This window comes from Mesoplodon mirus (genome assembly GCF_964341445.2).
Source record: "Mesoplodon mirus genome assembly, chromosome: 13".
Classification (NCBI taxonomy): Eukaryota; Metazoa; Chordata; class Mammalia; order Artiodactyla; family Ziphiidae; genus Mesoplodon; species Mesoplodon mirus.
The window spans coordinates 21,603,122-21,623,716 of record NC_138989.1 but is presented as its reverse complement, the minus strand read 5'-3'; the positions used below and the strand labels follow the sequence as shown (position 1 = coordinate 21,623,716).

At 54.2% G+C, this 20,595-nt stretch overlaps 1 protein-coding gene across 1 annotated transcript in view; it reads left to right on the top strand.

Annotated features, from left to right (window-relative positions):
- Nucleotides 1–7,733: 7,733 nt before the first annotated feature.
- MN1 (MN1 proto-oncogene, transcriptional regulator) overlaps nucleotides 7,734–20,595 on the top strand; it is a 46,317-nt gene continuing 33,455 nt past the window's right edge. The window contains exon 1 of the mRNA XM_082640170.1: nucleotides 7,734–11,928. Coding sequence (XP_082496296.1) covers nucleotides 8,181–11,928 — 3,748 coding nt within the window. The 5' untranslated portion in view covers nucleotides 7,734–8,180. The remainder of the gene's footprint in view (nucleotides 11,929–20,595) is intronic.

Below are 20,595 nucleotides of genomic sequence, written 5' to 3'. Positions count from 1 at the left end.
ATGCTTGTTTGGTTCCGTTTATGAAGCTGGTTTGCCAGCTAGATTCTCGGTGGTAATGAGCCCACACTGCTGATTGCTGCAGGGAGAGAAAACGTAGGGGTGGGGGGGATCAAGCTAAATAGGTTTGTTGAATAATTATGAACCCTCCCGAACTTCCCATTTTCTGACTAATTGTGTGGTGCGTGATGCTTTATGTACGATGCCTGTTTGTTTTTTTGTTGTTCTTTTTTTGCTGAATGGGAACTTTTTCAAGGGGAGGCTGGACTGGGCTCTGGAGTCGCCAGGGGCCTCAGTTCCAGCTCGTGGGGCTGGTTTGAGTTATTTTGGGACCAGGGCCTGGGTTCAGTGCACTCCGGTTAGAGAATGGAAAATAGAAGCTCATAGCTGGATGCCATCTGGGGAAGAGAAATCCTCATAGATGGAGAGGTCCACTGAATCACCTCAGGATCCTATGGACCCGGGTTTGAGACTGGGCCCTGCCATGGACAAGCCTTGTGGCCTCCAGCAAGTTCCCAAGGATAACGGAGATTCTGTCCTCCTGGGATTGCTTTCAAGATTAAACGAGGTCTGGGAGAGCTTCTGTGCTCAGATAAGGGGCAGCTCTTATCAAGGTTGCTATTCATACTTCCAGGCAGTGGTCCTGTTTCTGATCCTCCAGGTCACAGCTAAGCAGGTTGCCCTGCAGTTTGGATGTCCATGCTGGCTCTGAGCTAGATCCTGGAAAGGGAGTGTGTCTGAGGAAAGGCTAGGTTGTCAGGGAGGGCTTGATGCTGGAAGCAGGCCCCTGTGTGTCTGGTTCCCTGGGAAGTCGAAATGCCTTATGGTGGCCAGAGCTCTTGTCCTGTGCAGGTGGCCCTACTTGGCCAGGTGAGCTGGAAACAGCCACTTCTTGTCCAGCTATTATTCAAGGGGAAGGTCAGTGGCTCCCTTGTATTGAAACTCTGTGTCAGACCCCGGGGGCCTCTGGGAAGCAGGGAGGTACAGGAAGAAGCAGAGGAGGGGTATCCCTCCCCAGGCTGGGCACTCCTGGGGCAGAGGAGGGGGCGTTTCTTAGGCCCTTCCCATGCCCCTCCCTAGCCCCAAGCTCTGGGACTTAGACCTGGGCCCAAGTTGTTTAGACTGTGGACTGGTTTGCAGGCTGATGGTGGGGTCACACAGGGACTGGTGTGAGTCACACTCTGCCTTTCACTTGCTGGATGACCTGGGCCAAATCCCTTCACCTCTCTGCTTCAGCTGCCTCCTTTGTAAAATGGGAAAACTAACAAAACCCACCTCACAGGGTAGCTATATAATATAATAATAGAATATATAATATACTGTGAGAATATCTATTGTATATGATACATGTTATAGAGTGTAGGCTGGGTGCTTTCCCACACTTTTAGCCTTCCGGACACCCTGGGACACAGGTATTACTATAGATCCAGAAAATGGAGCTCCAGTCCAGGGCTTGCCCAAGGTCATGTGGTCAGAACTGTGTGTGTGGCAGAATTGGGCTTTGAACCTAGAATGTCTCTCTTGGAAATGCCCCTTGGCCTCCCCCAGCTGAGGGTGGGAAGTCCTACTCAGCAGGAAGCAGCATCTGTCGTCCCTGAGGCAGGAGGGGACCCTTGTCTGTGCAAGCAGCCCTGGGGTGGGAGAGCCAGCAGGTATTGTCTTGATATGTGCTGGCTGCTTGGGGACAAACCTGGGACTTTCCCTCTCCCAGGCCTTGTTTTCCTGGAAACCAGTGAAGATGGCTTCTGGGGTCACCCTGAAAGGCAAAGAAAAGGGAGATCCTGAGGTCCTTTTCAAACTCACCTCTGATTATGTCACTTGGCTTTGCTTAAAATCCTTTCGTGGCTGGCTCCCCAGAACCATGTCCAAAACGACGTCCCATCTGCCTTTGTGGTCCTCCTGATCTTGGTTCCTGTTGACCTCTTGAGCTTCAGGCCCTGCCCCTCCCTTGTCGTACTCTAAATAAAGTGCTGCCTAAAACTTCCCACACTCCTAATCTGCTTGGGAAGTCTTTTGACCCTGGTTGGGTTGTTAAACTCCTATTCTACCTTCAAAACCCACCTCTGGGAACACTTCTCAATTATCCATCTCTCCTAAGACAGTTATTTTATCCCTTATAGCGTGTAATGTAGTCTCATTTGATCTGGCTGGGACTGGATCTTCTACTTTTTCCCCAAGTTCCTAGGCTGAACCCTGACATTCAGTAGGCATTCAATATGTATTTATTCAATGGAGAAGAGACCCCAAAAGATATCAGGCATCATGCATAGAGAGAGGGAAGGGATACTATTGCTTAGCAACTGGCAGCCTGTGGCTACATGAAGGTCTCATCCCTTCTAACCTCTAGCCAGCTACCATATCCTCTATCCTGGCCATAGCTGGACCTTCCCCAAAGGCTTCAGCCCTGGATGCTCCCTGAACAGATGCTGGGCCTGCACCCATTTACGCCAGTACAGTTGGGGGTGGGAGTTTGAGGTGACCACCTAAGAGAGTCATTCTTTCTCTCAAAGACTGGCTGGTGAGGCAAGGCTGATTTGTTAAATAAACCCAATTTCTCTGGCATCCTTGTTCTGCTTTTCACCTCCCTGGATCCAAACACAGAAGAAATAATAATGATACTAATGGTAATAAGAGGCTACCATCTAATGAATGCCCGCCATCTGCCATGCTCTGTGCCACTTTTAAAACCTTGTCTCCTTATGAGACAATCCTTATGCTCCATATGAACTGGCTATGAGTCCCTTTCCCAGCAGGGGAAACTGAGGCTCAGAAGGGGAAAGTATTTTGTCCAAGGCCACACAGATGAGAAGTGGTGAAGCCAAGATTTGACTCTGGGTGTGCAATGCCAAAGCTCACACGCTTTCCACCACTGACTCAGGAGAGAGAGGTGTCAGTGGAAGCAGTTTCCCCTCTGGGCCTCCTGGGGACTTTGCCTGCAAGAGAGACTAGGTCTGCTGTGATTCCTGTGAGTTTCCAAGCTCCAAATGGGATGGGGGTTAGTGGGGAGACGGCTGAGAACAAAAGTGTGTGTGTGTGTGCACTTGCACATGCGTGCACGTGCACTAATTTCTCACATTGGTGTGGTAGAGAGACACCCAGAGAATAGTACTAATCATCATCACAATAATATTAATGATGATCATAATGGCAGGAGTGATAAAAGTAGCTAACATTTCTTGGCACTTACCCCGTTCCCCGTACTGTGCTAATCGTTTTACCTGAACTAGTACATTCAGGTAGAACAGGTGGTGGTTAAGAGCCAGGGGTCAGGGTCTGGCAGATTGGTTTGGAATCCCAGCTCTGCCACTCTTTGACTTTGGGAAAGCCATTTGACCAGTCTGAGGTTCCATGTCCTCATCTGTAAAATGGGTTCAGAATCCCAACCTTGAAGGGTTGCTACAAGGATGAAATGGGACCCTGGATGAAAAGCAGGGAGGCTTCGATAGCCAGCAGCCAGTGTGCTGATCTGTCCACTATGGAGGTGTGTGTGAGTGTGTTTGTGAGTGCGTGTGCCTGTATTGGTTTTGGGGGCCTGATGAGCAAGGGTGAAGGCTGTGTGCCTACTGAGGAAAGGGTGTTGAGTGTGGGTTGTTTTGTGCTTTTTTGTGGAGGGGGGGCTCACTAGTTGCAGTCCCCTTTGGGACTGGAGCTCCTGGGGCCATTCCGGGCAGCTCCCCACTTGTCACCAGCTGGGAGCATCCCTCTTCAGCTCTGGGGCCCCAGTCCAGCTATGTCTCCTCCTTTCCTTGCCCGGGAGGCCCCTTGTGACTGGTGCCAGCACACTCAGTGCCCCTCGAGGGAAAGGCCGAAGGAAGGGGAAGAGGAGGGAAAGGCCCTGGGGTTGGAACCCCTGCTGCTCCTGTTGCTCCAGGCTCTGCACCGGCGGGCGGGAACTTTGAATGTGTCTGAGCGCTAGGGGGCAATGTGTCTGTTTCAAAGAAGCTGCGGGCCGGTGCAGGCAGAATGCACACACAGGCACACGCAGGGGCGCCCACACCGTGGAGGCGCACACGCCAGCACATCCACGGGCACAGATGGGCACAGGCAGGGGCACGGCCTCTCACACTCGCAGAGAAAACAGACACACGTGAGCAGAGATGCAGGCAGGCAAGGTGTGAGGCAGCCACACACACACAGGTACAAACACAGAGGCATCCACAGAGAGGAGCATGGGTCCGGGGGGCAGACAGGGACGCTCACGGAGACACCCAGAGACACAGGAATGTGGGCACACACAGGCATGGACACAAACACGCACAGGTGCCCTGCACCGGCACACAAGGGCCAAGACACAAATGCAGGCACAAGCCACACACCCGCACATTCTTTAGTGTTAAGGAAAGGTGACCCAGACACACATTCTGGACAGAAACACAGTCGGGCCCAAACACACTCTGCTTTCAGACACTCACACACCTTGTAGACTTAACTTTTGGAAACAGCCCCAGAAAAATACTCCCACACCCCCCTCCCTGGAATGCACAGAATTATTCCACAGGAAACCTGCCCAGGTGTTCAGGGGACCCTCTCCCAGCACCGTGTGAAGTCATGCCTCAGCGAACAGCACACCCCAACCGGGGTCTCCCCAGACCTGCAGGTCTGCGGGTCATTTTTCCCATTGCCCTGGCCCACCCAGGGCTCCAGACAGGCCCCAACTGTCCCTGTTCTCTCCAGACACACAGAGACATAAAGCCCTTAAACGGTGCCTCCTGAGGCACCCAGAACCCAGAACCCACCACTCTGGACCAGGTATGTGACCAGATGTCATGGGTTTTGCAAAGGTCTTTGCCCATGCAGGGTCCTCCTTCTGGCAGCCATTCCTTCTACTGGTCTCCTTCCTGCCCAGGAGGCTCTGGGTCTCCCCAGCTCTGGCCTGGGGCCCCAGGGTGGGGGTGGGGAGGTCACTGGAGGCTTACCCACGCCCTTTATTTCTTTGTGCTGAAATCAGCCAAGCCTCAGTCTTTTCTTCGGCTCTCACTTCCCTGTCACTTTGCTAAGTAATAATTTCCATGTCCAATTCCATTTCTTTTCTAGTTCTGAAACCTCTAAGCTATCAGCAAGAGGATAGTTCACATGAAAACTAATTACACAAAATCAATATTTAATCACAGACCAACAACCTGATCCTGCAGAAAAATCCTTTTAAAACTCCACCTCCCTGTACAAATACTTCTTCCCGGATGCTTATTTATGGACCTAATTTTGGGTGGGGGTAATTTTCATTTTTAATTTCAAAAAGGAAAAAAATATCTGTAGACCTCCACAACAGGGAGGTACCATGAAGGGCCTTGGATCTGAGCTTGCTTCTGCTCTCTGAATTTTAAAGTTGCAGGTTTTTATTGTTTGCTTTTATTTTTATTCTTATCGAGGTTATCGGGGTGTTATTTTCTCCCGGAGTCCCTGAAGACCCTGCTTCTTCCTCCCCTCCCTCTAAATTGAGCCCATTTTCCTGGCATTTTCGGTTCTGGAACACCCAGCGTCTGCCTTCCCAGCAGGAACTCTGGGGAGCGATGAATCCGCACGCTCGTCCTGGTAACTTTTTAACTCCCCGCCCCGCGACGGTGAAGTGCAATCTGAGGTTTTTAAATAAAAAGGGCTCAGGGGTTGGTTTTATTATAACGTTTATTTCATTTCAGATTTCATGCGCAATTTAGCAAACGCTAGACAGTCTTGGGCGATAAACACTTTCTTTTGTTGGGGGGAAAAGGCATTTTTATACACCATGCTTAATTTTATTTAGATTTAATAGCGATATCAGGGGCACTTCAAAGAAAGTTCCTTTTACTCCCCTTCTCCTAAGAATGCTGGTCTGCTAGCAAGATCGCCTCGTGCTATTTTATGGCAAGGAAAATTAAAAGCCTGCTCCCCCTTCCTCCCGTACAAACGCTTTAGGGAGGAAAATACACACATGCAGGCACAGAGAATAAATACTTCCTCTACCCTCCATCACCTCTAACTCCCAACTTCTAATTGCAAGATAGATTGCAGACTCAGTGGGGATCAGGAAGATCTAAACATTTTAACTAAGATTATTGGGATAAATATTTCATAAAGAGCAGGGCAGGTATTAAATTACTCCTATTGATTTTAGTATCACAACCCAATTCCGTTCTTTGGGCTCTTCAGTTTAATTGATCTCTTAAGGAGGCCAACCTCGCGCCCCAAGAGGGCCTGGGCCTTGACCGGGGTGCCTGAACTAGGGTGACTCGGCCGGCCAGTGTGGCCCTCTGCGCGCTGGTCTTCTCGGGGCTCCTAACTGCCTCGCCGCTCTGGCGCTGGGCTCCTCCGATATGCCCCCCATAAAGTGGCCCAGTGGTTATGGTTCCTCCGGGCGGAAGCCGGCCACCGAGAACCAGGAACTCTAGACAGTGGGGATAGGAAACAATTGTGCGCGCCCTAGTGAAGGAGGAGATCCCTAACTTCAGGGTTCCCCGTCTGCTTTCACCTCCAGGAAAATCCGAGGGCCGGCTAACTTGGGTGCGACAAGTAATCAGACAGCGGTGGAGAGCCGAGGGTTCGCTCCAGCTGAAGCGCAGTCGACACTTAACGACTTTCCGCGGTGAGCCCAGTATCTTTGCCTGGCGACCCCATTGTCTGAGCGCCCCGCACCGCTTACCGCCCAGCTCCCCGCCCCTTACTCACACCGCAGGTCTCACTTCAGTTGGGGGTGGGGAGTTGGGAACTGTGGTGAATGGGAAGGGGGGTGAACAAAGCCAAGCTCCCGCCATTCTCTGCCTGCGCCCTCTCCAGACCGATGCGCGAGGAGGCCAGGGTGCGCCCGCAGCGCACTGGCACCGGACCCCGAGGCTGACCGGCGCTGGGGAACCCCGAGCTGGCGAAGTGCGGGTTCGTGGTGGGGGCCTCAGCAGTCAGCACCCAGGACCACCTTAAAAGCGGGCCCCGCCCCGGGCCCGGAGCTCGGGCTGCGCTGATTGGTGCAAATGTAATGGCTGAAATTGATTGCTGAAATGCAAAACTTGTTGCTGCTTCTCCCGGCTCTGGGCGAGAGGCAGACACAGAGAGGGGAGCCGAGACCCTCGGAACGCCCCACGCAGAGCCCCCCCGCCAGCCAGGAGAGGGGTGCGCGGACCCCCCCAGAGCTGCCCCCGCCTCCCTCCCATTCCGGGCTCCGAGAGCGCAGCCGGAAAGCCTTAGCCTGCTAGCCCAGCGTGGCCCCCAACCAGCGTACGCCCCCCTCCCTGGGTCCGAGGGCGACTTGCGAAGCACCTCGGCGCGGAGGCAGGGAACCCTAGCCTTGGAGCGACCCAACCCCTCGTCTTGCTGCCCGCCCGCGCCTGGAACGGGGCGCGGAGATCCCTGCGAACTCAGAGACCTAACAGCAGAGGACAGAAGCGTCAGGCGGCGGACGTGGCCGCGAAGCGGCGCGCCGGGGTGCAGCGCACCCGCCGCGGAACAGGGGAGCCGCGCCTTCCACCAACCCTCGGTTTCAACCCCGGGCGCCCGCCGCCTCCTCAGTCCCGCTGAGCTCTCGGCTCTGGGACCGGCACCGGTGATGCAGAGCGGAGCCTCCAGTCCTCCGACACACTGAAGAAACAGTAGCCGCTTGCTCGGGCCGACGGGGACTGTGCGAGCGGATCCTGCTTGGCTGAGGCTCGGGCTGCGGAGCGCGGGGACTCCGGGGGGAGGGGGGAGGGACCGCTCGGTCTTTGCCCCGGCGCCAGCCACGGCTTTGAAGGGTCTCCCTGCTTGGCCCCTTAGCAGCTCCGCCACGGACTCCGGGAGGCTTCAGGCAGCGTCCAGGGGCTCCCCACCCAAACCGATCGGACTTAAGAAGGTGATTGCTCTGCTTTTCCTCCCTCCTTCCCGCCTCCTTCCCCCCACTTAACTTTTTGTCTTCAGTCACCCGCAGCTCCGTCCCCTCCTCGCAAATCCACCCGCGGCTGTGCTAACGTCCCAGGGCATGGGCCCCCCAACACGGCTCCTGGAGGCCCCGCGGCGCCGCAAGATGTGAGAGGCCCGCGTCGGGCAGAGCGAGAGCTTCGGGAGAGGAGCTGATAACCCCCAGCCTTCACAAGCCAGGGGAGGTGGCGGTGCGCGCTGCGCCCCCGCGCTGCTGAGCGTCCCGGAGCGCCCAACCCAGGGCCGGAACGAGTAGCTGGCCGGAGGCGCGCCGCGGAGAGCAGGCTGTCATGCCCTATTGATCTCCCCGCCCCCCGCCAAGTATGTTTGGGCTGGACCAATTCGAGCCCCAGATCAACAGCAGGAACGCTGGCCAGGGCGAGAGGAACTTTAACGAGGCCGGACTAAGCATGAACGCCCACTTTAAGGCCCCGGCTTTCCACGCGGGGGGACCCCCTGGCCCCGTGGACCCTGCCATGAGCGGGCTGGGCGAATCCCCGATCTTGGGCATGAACATGGAGCCTTACGGCTTTCACGCGCGCGGCCACTCGGAGTTGCACGCGGGGGGGCTGCAGGCGCAGCCGGTGCACGGATTCTTTGGAGGCCAACAGCCGCACCACGGCCACCCGGGAGGCCACCACCCCCACCAGCATCACCCCCACTTCGGGGGCAACTTCGGCGGGTCGGATCCTGGGGCCTCGTGCCTGCACGGGGGTCGTCTGCTCGGCTACGGCGGCGCGGCCGGCGGCCTGGGCAGCCAGCCGCCCTTCGCCGAGGGTTATGATCACCTGGCGGAGAGCCAGGGGCCGGAGAGCTTCGGTCCGCAGCGACCTGGGAACCTCCCAGACTTCCACAGTTCGGGCGCCTCAGGCCACGCCGTGCCTGCCCCATGCTTGCCGCTGGACCAGAGCCCTAACCGAGCCGCCTCCTTCCATGGCCTGCCCGCCTCCAGTGGCTCCGATTCCCACAGTCTGGAGCCCCGGAGGGTGGCGAACCAAGGAGCCGTCGACTCGCTGGAATACAATTACCCGGGCGAGCCGCCCTCGGGACATTTCGACATGTTTTCCCCCTCTGATTCTGAGGGGCAGCTGCCTCATTATGCAGCGGGTCGTCAGGTTCCCGGGGGCTCTTTCCCGGGTGCCTCGGCCATGCCTAGAGCTGCAGGCATGGTGGGCTTGTCCAAAATGCACGCCCAGCAGCAGCAGCAGCAGCACGGAGTGTTCTTCGAGAGGTTCGGCGGGACCCGCAAGATGCCCGTGGGTCTGGAGCCTGCAGTAGGCTCCAGGCACCCGTTAATGCAGCCTCCCCAGCAGGCCCCGCCGCCGCCTCCGCAGCAACCCCCGCAGCAGCCGCCGCCGCCGCCTCCGCAGCAGCAGCAACAGCCGCCGCCGCCGCCGCCGCCGCCTGGGCTTCTGGTCCGGCAAAATTCGTGTCCGCCTGCGCTCCCGCGTCCCCAGCAGGGCGAGGCGGGCACGCCCAGCGGCGGCTTGCAGGACGGGGGCCCCATGCTGCCCAGCCAACACGCGCAGTTCGAGTACCCCATCCATCGGCTGGAGAACCGGAGCATGCACCCTTATTCTGAGCCTGTATTCAACATGCAGCACCCTCCTCCGCAGCAGACGCCCAACCAGCGGCTGCAGCATTTCGACGCACCCCCCTACATGAATGTGGCCAAGAGGCCGCGCTTTGACTTCCCGGGCAGCGCGGGAGTGGATCGCTGCGCTTCGTGGAACGGCAGCATGCACAACGGCGCTCTGGACAACCACCTCTCGCCCTCCGCCTATTCCGGCCTACCCGGCGAGTTCACGCCGCCTGTGCCCGACAGCTTCCCCTCGGGGCCACCCCTGCAGCATCCGGCCCCAGACCACCAGTCCCTGCAGCAGCAGCAGCAGCAGCAGCAGCAGCAGCAGCAGCAACAGCAGCAGCAGCAACAGCAGCAACGCCAAAACGCGGCCCTCATGATCAAGCAGATGGCGTCGCGGAATCAGCAGCAGCGGCTGCGCCAGCCCAACCTGGCCCAGCTAGGCCACCCTGGGGACGTGGGCCAGGGCGGCCTGGTGCACAGCGGCCCAGTGGGCGGCTTGGCCCAGCCGAACTTTGAGCGCGAAAGCGGCGGCGCGGGCGCCGGGCGCCTGGGCACGTTCGAGCAGCAGGCTCAGCACTTGGCGCAGGAGAGTGCATGGTTCCCAGGTCCGCACCCGCCGCCGGGTGACTTGCTGCCCCGCAGGATGGGAGGTTCAGGCCTGCCCACTGACTGCGGCCCGCACGACCCCGGACTGGCGCCGCCCCCTCCGCCCGGTGGCTCGGGGGTGCTGTTCCGGGGCTCTCTGCAGGAGCCGCTGAGGATGCCCGGAGAGGGCCACGTGCCCGCGCTGCCCTCCCCTGGCCTGCAGTTCGGGGGCAGCCTGGCCAGCCTGGGGCAGCTGCAGTCGCCCGGGGCTGGGGTGGGGCTGCCCAGCGCTCCCTCCGAGCGCCGGCCCCAGCCGCCCGATTTCACAGCGCCCACGCTCGGGGGCCAGCCTGGCTTCCCGTTCGGCGCAGCGAACCGGCAGGCCACGCCGCACAGCGGCCCAGGCGTGAACTCGCCCCCGAGCGCGGGCGGGGGCGGCGGCAGCACGGGCGGCGGCGGCGGCGGCGGGGGCGCATACCCGCCGCAGCCTGATTTCCAGCCCAGCCAGCGCACCTCGGCCAGTAAGCTGGGCGCTCTCTCGCTGGGCTCCTTCAACAAGCCCAGCTCCAAGGACAACCTGTTCGGCCAGAGTTGCCTGGCTGCACTCTCCACCGCCTGCCAGAACATGATCGCCAGCCTCGGGGCCCCCAACCTCAACGTTACCTTCAACAAGAAGAACCCGCCCGAGGGCAAGAGGAAACTGAGCCAGAACGAGACCGACGGCGCGGCCATGGCCAGCAACCCGGGCTCGGATTACTTCCCAGGAGGGACTGCTCCTGGGGCCCCGGGGCCCGGAGGCCAGTCGGGGACCAGTAGCAGCGGCTCCAAAGCCTCTGGGCCGCCCAATCCGCCCGCCCAGGGAGATGGCACCAGCCTCTCCCCCAACTACACCCTGGAATCAACATCGGGGAACGACGGCAAGCCGGTTCCCGGGGGCGGCGGCCGGGGACGGGGTCGCAGAAAAAGGGACAGTGGTCACGTGAGCCCCGGCACCTTCTTCGACAAGTACTCAGCAGCGCCGGACAGCGGGGGTGCGCCTGGAGTGAGCCCAGGGCAACAGCAGGCGCCAGGCGCAGCCGTCGGGGGAAGCTCCACAGGCGAGGCGCGCGGGGCGCCTACGCCTCATGAGAAGGCGCTCACGTCGCCTTCGTGGGGGAAGGGGGCCGAGCTGCTCCTGGGGGACCAGCCGGACCTCATGGCGTCCCTGGACGGTGGGGCAAAGTCGGATGGTAGTTCCCCGCACGCGGGCGAGTTCGCCTCGGACGAGGTGAGCACGAGCTACGCCAATGAGGACGAGGTGTCATCCAGCTCCGACAACCCCCCAGCCCTGGCCAAAGCGAGTAGGAGCCCTCTGGTGACAGGCTCGCCCAAACTCCCTCCCCGCGGGTTGGGCGCCGGGGAACATGGACCGAAGGCGCCCCCAGCCCCACTTGGCCTGGGCATCTTGTCTACCTCTACCTCCACCCCCGACAGCTACGGCGGCGGGGGCACGGGCCATCCCGGCACGCCGGGCCTGGAGCAGGTCCGGACCCCAACGAGCAGCAGCGGTGCACCGCCGCCTGACGAGATCCACCCCCTGGAGATCCTCCAGGCACAGATCCAGCTGCAGAGGCAGCAGTTCAGCATCTCTGAGGACCAGCCCCTGGGGCTCAAGGGTGGCAAGAAGGGTGAGTGTGCTGTGGGGGCTTCTGGTGCGCAGAATGGTGACAGCGAGCTGGGCAGCTGCTGCTCCGAGGCCGTCAAGAGCGCCATGAGCACCATCGATCTGGACTCGCTGATGGCAGAGCACAGCGCCACCTGGTACCTGCCGGCCGACAAGGCTTTGGTGGACGGCGCAGATGAGGACAAGACGCTGGCACCCTGGGAGAAGGCCAAACCCCAGAACCCCAACAGCAAAGAAGGTATATGCACTCATTCCCTGTTCCCTTCTCACCTGGTGGATACCCGGCCCGCCCCCATTGCAGGCCTTAGCTTCTGCCTTGAAGGCTCCATGAAAGGGGAGGGTCCCTTGGGGTCAGGAGGGTGCAGGGCCTTCCTTATGCCCAGCTCAGAGCTGGGTACCCTTCCTTTGGTTACACCTAGGGCTCTGTGGGCAGACCCCTTCCCTCCCCCCAGGTGCTGCCAGGTAGATTCTGGTTCCAGAGGGTGGTAACAACTTAGGTGGCAGCCATTTGGGGATTATTGTAGAGCCCCACCCCCTCAAGTTTTAGCTGAGTTACTGGGTGCCCAGAGCACTAGGCCCCTTCCCTTTCACACTCAGACCCCCTCCTCACCTTCAACATTCAGGCTCGTTCCACTTTTCAGGAGTTGCGTGCCACCCCGCCCCCCCTTCCTGGCAGGACACCTGGGAAGTTGTGTTAATGCCTCCCCACCTTTTCCTAGTCAGCCAACCTACAGCTTGAGTTCCCTTCTGTGTGCCAGCATCTTTGGGAAAAAAAAGTTACCAGTTCTGGTGTCTGCAGCATCATTCAGAGGCAACGCCTAATTTGACCTTTGTTCCTAATGAATAACTGTTTTGTCTCTTCTTAACTATTAGAGTTTCATTGAAAAACTGGAGACCTGTCGGGATGGTAGGAGGCAGGCAGTCTTCAGAGTGCACCTCCTTGACATTTGATGGGGGGGCCGGGGCTGGAGTGGGGTCTACTTGGCAGAGACCAGACCAATCGGCCAGGGCATCATTTGTGTATGGGGATATGGATATATATTCTTAAGACACAAAGGACCCGCGTTTGTCAATATCTCTCCTGGCTTTGGTGACAGATGTCCGGTCCCAGTTCTCCTTTGCATTCTAAGCACTCTTTCCCCACCAGGCCTGGAGGCCTTTAAGGAGGGTGGGGTGGGGGTCAGTAAATGGACCACCATTGCCGTTAAAATAATAATAGTTTTTTTTTTTTAACCTAAACACGACTGGGCTGCGGTAGCTATCCATTTTATTTTTTAATGGGGCCTTTTTACGTAACATCATTTCCTACCTCACCCCCCCCCCACAATTCCTACCTTTTTCTTTTAAATACTCACTGAATTTCCTTGGTTTCACCAGGCTGAATATTACCATGGAGTCAGTAGCTGGCGATTTAACCGTGTCTTAAAAAAATACATCCCCCATCCTCGACTTCTCTTAAGGTTCTTTTCCTCTGCCTTAGTTTTCCTAGTCCACATCCTGCATCTTGCCATCTCTTGACCCAGGGTTAAGGTGATGGTAGGTTTTAGGAGAAGGGGATGAGGGCGGGAGGAGGAGGAGGAGAAGTGCGGCAGGAGTTGGGTGGCTCAGAACTCCGGGCTTTCAAGCCTGCCTGTCCCGGGTAGCTTTCCCGCTTGGGTTTTCTAATTCATGAATGCGGCCTTGCTGCTTTTCTCTTTGTTCGCCTACTGCCCAGCCCGGGCGCCGCTCTCTCATTTGAAGCTGGATGTTTAGCATGCACAGCAGACGCTGCGGCCAGCATCAGCATTCTCCAGGCTTCTCCCAGGCAAGGCCATAAATTGGTTAGTTTGGGACCCTCCGCTGCCTCTCCCTTCCCCGCCCCCCCCTTTTTAAAATGGAGTTGGACCCAGCATCCTGTTTCCTCTGCCCCCCTTCTCTTTTATTTTCTTGTACACAACATCTCGGGCCTGCCGATCAATAACTGGTTAGCACAAATCCCAGCCCCTGTCACTTCTACCTGACTTGGTCTGGCTGCCCCTCCCCCTCCCCCCTTCTCCCATTCCCCCCCCCGCCCCCACAGTAATTAAGACCACATTGGCCAAAATGGGGTGAGAAGAGTTAAAAAGAAAAAAAAACCCCACGATTTAGAGAATTAATAAAGAAAAACCAGTAGCGCTTTGCCTGCAAGTCTTTTGAAGAGCCTTAGGTGCAGAGGAATTGGGTGGTTTTAAAGAGATTTTTTTTAAGGTATTGCACTGTTCCCTTCCCAGTCTGACTAATGTCCTCTGCAGAAAAAAAATGCAGACTGTGAATGAAGAAATGTCAGTAAAGAAATGTTTTGTTTTGTTCGTTTCATTATCACAGTCAGACGAAGGAAAATATTTTTTTGGAAACAGATGCTAGTCACTTTGGGGTTGATTTCCCCTGTATACTAAACTCAGCCCTCCCCTGCATACGGGAGACGGAAACTTCCTCCAGGGACCCGCTTCGGGGCTGGCCGCCTTAGAAGCCTCGGCAGGGACACCCACTTGACCTCCTTTGTTTTCCACTCTGTGATGTGGGAAGGACAGTTTCCTAGATAAAGCCCCGAATTGAGGTCACCCGCAGCTTCTACAGCCTTGGGGCTGCTAGTTAAGGCTTTATAAGGTATCTGCATATGATTCCTGCTCCCTTACTGGTAGTAAATAAGGATGATTAAACTTTTCATTATGATAACACCCTGCAGCTCCATCTGCACATGTTGTATAAATAGGTACACAGAGCCTTCAACGGGCCCCCGAGTGCCCTGGCTGAAAATCAGAGTGAAGTGCACCACTTTGAAGTAGAGTTGAGAAGAAAAGAATTGAAAGGAAAGCGTCCTGCTTTTCCATAAACACATGCCCAGGGTCCCATCAGCCATGAAGCAGCTTTGAATATACCTTCCCCAGGTTCCAGCCCCAGCGAGCACTTTCTTTGACCGCCTGCCCCCCGCCTTTCAGGCAAAGCCCAATTTTGCAATGATATTTTATTTTGTCACGCCATAAAACACGCTAGTACTAATGTGATTAAATATTAACACTGTTTCTGAAATTCTTCGCTCCGATGACAAAATACTAGTCGGTCTTTAACAAAATGATCGTGCTCAGGTTGGAGAGAACGAGTAAGTCTTTAGAACTGCACAAGCTGTGTAGCCACTGGGACGTGCCCGGATTGTCTTATGGGGTTTAGATGTCCTTTGGAGGGGAGGGAACTCTACTGGCAAGTAACACTTCTCACAAAGTCTAGGCCAGAATCACATGTGATGATGATTTTTTTTTTAACCAGGAAAGTAAGCCTCTCCAAATTATGCTTCCTCTGACTTCTTAACCCGCCAAACAACTCTTATATCATAAAACTCTATGTCTCATCATGAGATTCTGTTTGCACAAAGTTGAGGTGGGGGAAGGGTGAGGTTGTGCAAAGGGGTAAAAAAAAAACCGACCAAAAAACCAGCCTGAGTTTGGGTCTATTCAGATATCTATTAAGTCAGTGAGGATCACATAAATTTGAAATTAGTTTGCAAAATCATCCACCTATCTTTGTAATGGCTGTGTAGCTATGGAGGAATTTCAAAACAGAGAAGGAGAAATAATGATAGTTTGTAGATAAAGGATATTAAGCCTAAAAAAGTATGTCCCCCACACTCCCCCAGCCCCTTACAATTTTCAAAACTTGAATTAACTGTATTCCCGTAATAAGTTTACCATTGCCAAACTTCTATTCCGTTGGTTGTTCTCTATCTTGAAATCTGGAGATGTCTAGAAACACTCTTTAACACAGTGAAAAGGGAGAGGTCTCTGTATACACTTTTGCATGCAATTCTGCCCTTTTTGGAGGTATGATATTTTTACAGTGATGCGGGAGAAATTTTTGGAATTTCATGCTTCTCTCAGTGTTTCAGTCGGAGCACAGTAAGCAGTGCTAAGAAATACTAGTTAGGCAGGATTTGAACATTGAATTTCCTTAGACATGGGGCAGGCTTGGGTTAAGAGCGCGAGGGCTCCTAGTGCTGTTTTTCTGAGTCATTTCCCTCACTCCTTACACCGTGGAGAGAATTTTTAAGGCTCCCTCAAAGTGGTTTTGGGAAGGCACGGAGCCTCGCACTCCTGTTTCCCCCCAAAATCACCCAGCACGGGTTGCATGCCTTCATGTGACTTTTGCAGCATCCGGAAGATGTAACCCAAAACTTCGCAGGTGTTAATCAGGGGTAATGTAAACAGATAGGAGCCCCCTTTGTGCAGCTGACGGTCTGGGTCTGCCTGCTCCCTGGCTAGTCTGGGACATACTGCTACTCTTCTTTGGTGCTTGTTCAATATTTCATGGTTGTAATAAACCAGTCTTCTTTGCCCGCATCCTGACATAAAATCCCCACCTAGCACACATCTGCAATTATACATTTCTACTAAATATTAATAAAGGACAAGGATTTCTAAGGCCCTGAAGCTTATTGGTGTTGAACTTATGGTTTCTGCCTCTGGATTTTTCTGGCTGTTTTGATTTTAAATAGCCTCTGCCTTCTTATATGTAATATATACTTATATATTCTCCTATATATATATATATATATATATATATATATATGTATATACACAATATTTGTAGATTGGAAGGCATTTTCTCAGGATTGCTTTCTTTAGCTTTCTTAATTTAAATCTAAATTCATTTAGATTTCTTGTGAGGCCCCTTCAGACCAGAAGTAAGAGACTGTTGCAATGTACTTCTATTTTATTGAGATTTCTAGGAAAGGAGTGAGGGTTGGTTAATCTAATTTCTCTTTCTAGAAATGAAATTCTGTGATTCCTGATATGATTTTGTTTGCCTGACAGAGGTATTTAAATTTCCCCCCAAAATCTTAATAGGTCCTGAAAATATGGCTGCCCTTGCCAAGAAGTTACTTGATACTCTCTGCTGATATAAAATATACATCTTTAATAAACAGTCCAGGAGGATCAGGTGAAATTAGAGGAGGGAAATTCTTCCCACGCTGGAAGGGCAAACTTGAGTGTATCCTTGGGATTTCACAGGATCTCCTGAACTCACACTATGCTGGAAGCTTTAGCAAAATCACCTTTCTGTCCACTTGAGTGACAATAACCTTGGGTCGTGTTCTTTGCCCAGGGAGTGATATGCTTTGCCGAAAGCATTTAGGAGATAAATATTTCTAGTTAGGAATACTGTATTTGCCTCGGTTTGGTTAATTTTAGAGATTAAAAGTCGATAGCTTTATGTAATAGGATCAAATGTCCCGGGAGTGTGTAAGGGCAAGTAGGCCTCCCAAGCACACTGCAGTATAAAAACACCAAACCTCTTGTGCCAGAGGGGACCTGAATCTATTGGGGGGGGGGTCCCCTGTAACTAGTGGGTGTACCTTATATTCTTCCCTTGATGCCCCTCTGCTTGTTCCACCCAAGTCTTCAGTCTGGAAGGGCTGGAATAATCCAGCTTCATCGTTTTGACTCAAGTCAGATTTTGACTTGCCCATCGATGTGTTTGTTTTAGGATGATGTCTATTTTTAGGCGTGTCTTGGGTGGACAGATTTGAGTGTGGGTTTTGATTGCTAGTGGCGGACATGTTGATACATACATGAGTGCATGATTGAGAAGAGAGACATTTGGGGAAAAATTTTCAAGTTTCCTTGCCTTCTGGTACACCCTGGGGCCCAGCAAAGTGGTCTGGGGGCTGGCTTGAAAGGGTGTGGCTGAGGTGCGATGTCCGGTCTGGGTCTATCTGCAGCCCACAGGAGGAGAGCAGGGCCCATGCAATTCAGCGTGGGAAGGAGCCCCCCCCCACCAAACCCCTCACCCCACCCCAGCGTACGCACATATACATATGCATGGCCAAGTGTATTTCCATCAAATCATCCAGCTACTCCTTTAGTTTACCATTAATCTGCTTTCTGAAAGCAGAGTTGGGGGGCGTGCGGTGGCAGGGAGAGAAACTAAACCTTCAGTCTCTTTGGCCTTAGCTGACAGGTTCTGATTCTGTAAAGGACTGAATGAGCGCAAGTCCTAAAAATAGAGGAGGATTTTGAAGATCCTAATTATGAAATCTCGGCCTCCCGGGCCTCCTGGGCTGGGGGTGACTTTGATCTGGAGTATTTCAGTAGCAGATGTACGTCGCCCCTTGCTGAGTTTTGCGCGTGGAGGTGTCTCTCTGTCTGAGTTCAGCTAACACCACTCTACAGCCGGGAGAGGAATCTTTGAATCGGTGCCCACCCACCCCTCCCCCACGCCCCCTCCCAGCTGTGGGAAGCGGGCGCTGCTTCTCATTTATGGAAATTCCTCTCCTTTATTGTAATCTTTTGGTACCAACGACTTGGCGGAGAGGACGGTGGGCTTTTGAATTAGTCACAGCTTTGCCTCCAGGGACCCTCTGTGTCCTGGTGCACAACAGCTCAGCCGATGGTCTCCTCAGCTCATGAATGGGACCGGAAGGAAGAGATGGTTCTGGGACCCTGGCACATCACGTTTTGCTGGACGGGTCGCCCAGTGCCGAGGTGGCCCTGATCATTTTCTGCCGTCTTCCAGTGACACGACAACACACATCCACACGCAGCCTCACGGGGCCATCAGTGACTTTAGGGTGTGGGTAAGAAGCTACCCCATGGATGTGCACTTCAGGGGCCCAGAACCCCCAACTTATTTTGTGACCGGGATGGAAAGGCAGAGTTAAGTTTAATATACTCGAATGAGGAGGGGCGTTTGAGAGCCATCATTCTCACGGGGGGGTAATTATTGCAGGACTCCGAGGCCTGCTTTGTTTGCTGGCTTGCATTTTAATCAGCGGCCTCTGAGGTTTGAGAAGCAAGTGGAGGGTCTGCTCCCAACATGATGTTTGCCCAGAAAGGACATGGGGTGCAGAGTGGCGGAGAGGCTTCCCAGCACCATGAAATCCAAGGGGCTCTTTCTGGGCCCTGATAGCTTCAAGTTTTGGCCCCACAAGGCCACTTCAAACTGGCATCCCTGATACCTACTACTGGGGGGTCCATCATAGCCCCAGCATCCCAAATTCTCATTTTCCTTCTTGGCTGAGAAAACTGGTAGGTTTTCATCACCCCTGCATCCTCGCCAAGCAAGATCAGAGGGAGAACTTTATAGTGGTCGTGTGCTGATCCTTTCACAATTTATGCATCATCATAAGGACCCAAATGCCCTTTAAACATAACGGCAATTGAATTTAAACAGTTTGGAGGTCTTAGCACATTCATGATAACAAATTGGCTCTCTGAATGTCCCAGAAGGAACATCTTATGTGGAATAGACTTTTCTCCAAAGAGGGGGAACCTCCAATAAACATCCCAACAAACTCACATGGTAGGGGGGAAGCAGGTTTTTACGTTCTGAGCATTAAAGCTTAGGGGTCCAGCGAACTCAGCTCGCCCCACTTCCTCTGTAGCTGGTAGGATGGATTGTGTGACCCAAAGGCTCTGTCTTCTTCCTGTCTTTGACATCTCTGTGGAAGATCTTGGACCCTTCATGGAATGATTGGCCCTGGGATTCTGATTCTTGGGAGAGATCTCTGATTTTCTGGGTCTCAGTGTGACTTACCTCTGCTAGTGTTCAGTTTAAGTGAATTAGGTGTGTTGGAAAATGATTTAGGAAAACAAGGAGACCCTTCTGTGAAGGCATCTTTGGGGCCCACTGACGCGGATGGTCTTTGGAAAGTTGGAGGGAACCGGCTCTTGTTTTTATCCTGCACGTGTCAAAACCCCCCTCCAGGGTGACTCAGAAACAGACGACATTGTCATGCCTTCAGAGGAGATGCGGACTAACTTGGGTGCTGAGACCCTTCTGGGCCTTACCCCACCCTGCTCCCTCTTCCAGCAGACCATCTTGTGAGAACTAAGTGGCCCAGAGATGCAATCTGAGGACTTAAAATAAGTTTTCCCTTCTAATTGCTGATGATAATTTAAAGAGTGTTTGGACACGAAGGTTTCATTTGCTCTCAGAGCTTGGGTCAACACTTTCACTGGAATGGGGTGGGCTTGGGCCTTTCTGACACAGCTGGCTTTGCCTGGTATGACTGAAGGAATCTGTCTGCCTCCAGTTTGAGAGCCCCATTGGTGGTGCTCCTGGTCGTATTTGGGAGCTCCTGCAATGAGAGGAGACACACACACATACACACACATGCACACGCACTTGTACACAACACACACACACCCTGCCCCCTGTTCATCCAATCATCGAGGGCAGGGTGAGATGTGGAAAAGATATGACCCTTTAAAGTTACCATGAAGCAGTGTTTTTCAGATGCCCTTGGATCTGGGAACACAAGTATCGTCGAGTGATTGGCAACGACCACCAGGAATAAAATACTTCTGAGGGACCATCTTATGATCAGAGAAGGGCTGGGGAAGTCGGCAGAAAACATAGCCTGCTTTGAAATCCCAGAGCTCAGCCTTCCAGAGAAAGCCAGGCTTGGTTGAGAGTTCACTGGGAAGTAAGCGGGTTCTACCCTGACCGCATGGGCTGTTGGAAAAGTCCTTGAAATTCAAGGGCCTGAGTCCTGATGTGGACACTCTGTCCTTTCCTCTGAGCCGGAAGGCAGAGAGAGAAACAGCCCCAGTTAGGAAGACTGGATGGAGATGGGGGTGCAGTTTATTTTCTCCAGGGGCGGGGGCAGGTGATCAAGGGATGGATGGAGAGGGGAGAAGTGTGTCTCTATGAGTCGAAATGTTATTTACCGACACGGGGTTTAGGAGTGGAAAATAATTTGTAAGTGTGGAAGTCATTTATAGTAACACCTCCCCGGCGAGGCTGGGAGTGAGGGAATTGCTTGGGGGCTGGTGTTGGCCATCATAAAGGACAGAAAGTTCTTGGCTCAGCTCTCCCTGCTGGGCCTGGGGCTTCCACGTGACCGCAGATGTATGGGGGAAATAGATGTGGGGAACCCAGCCTGGGGCGGATG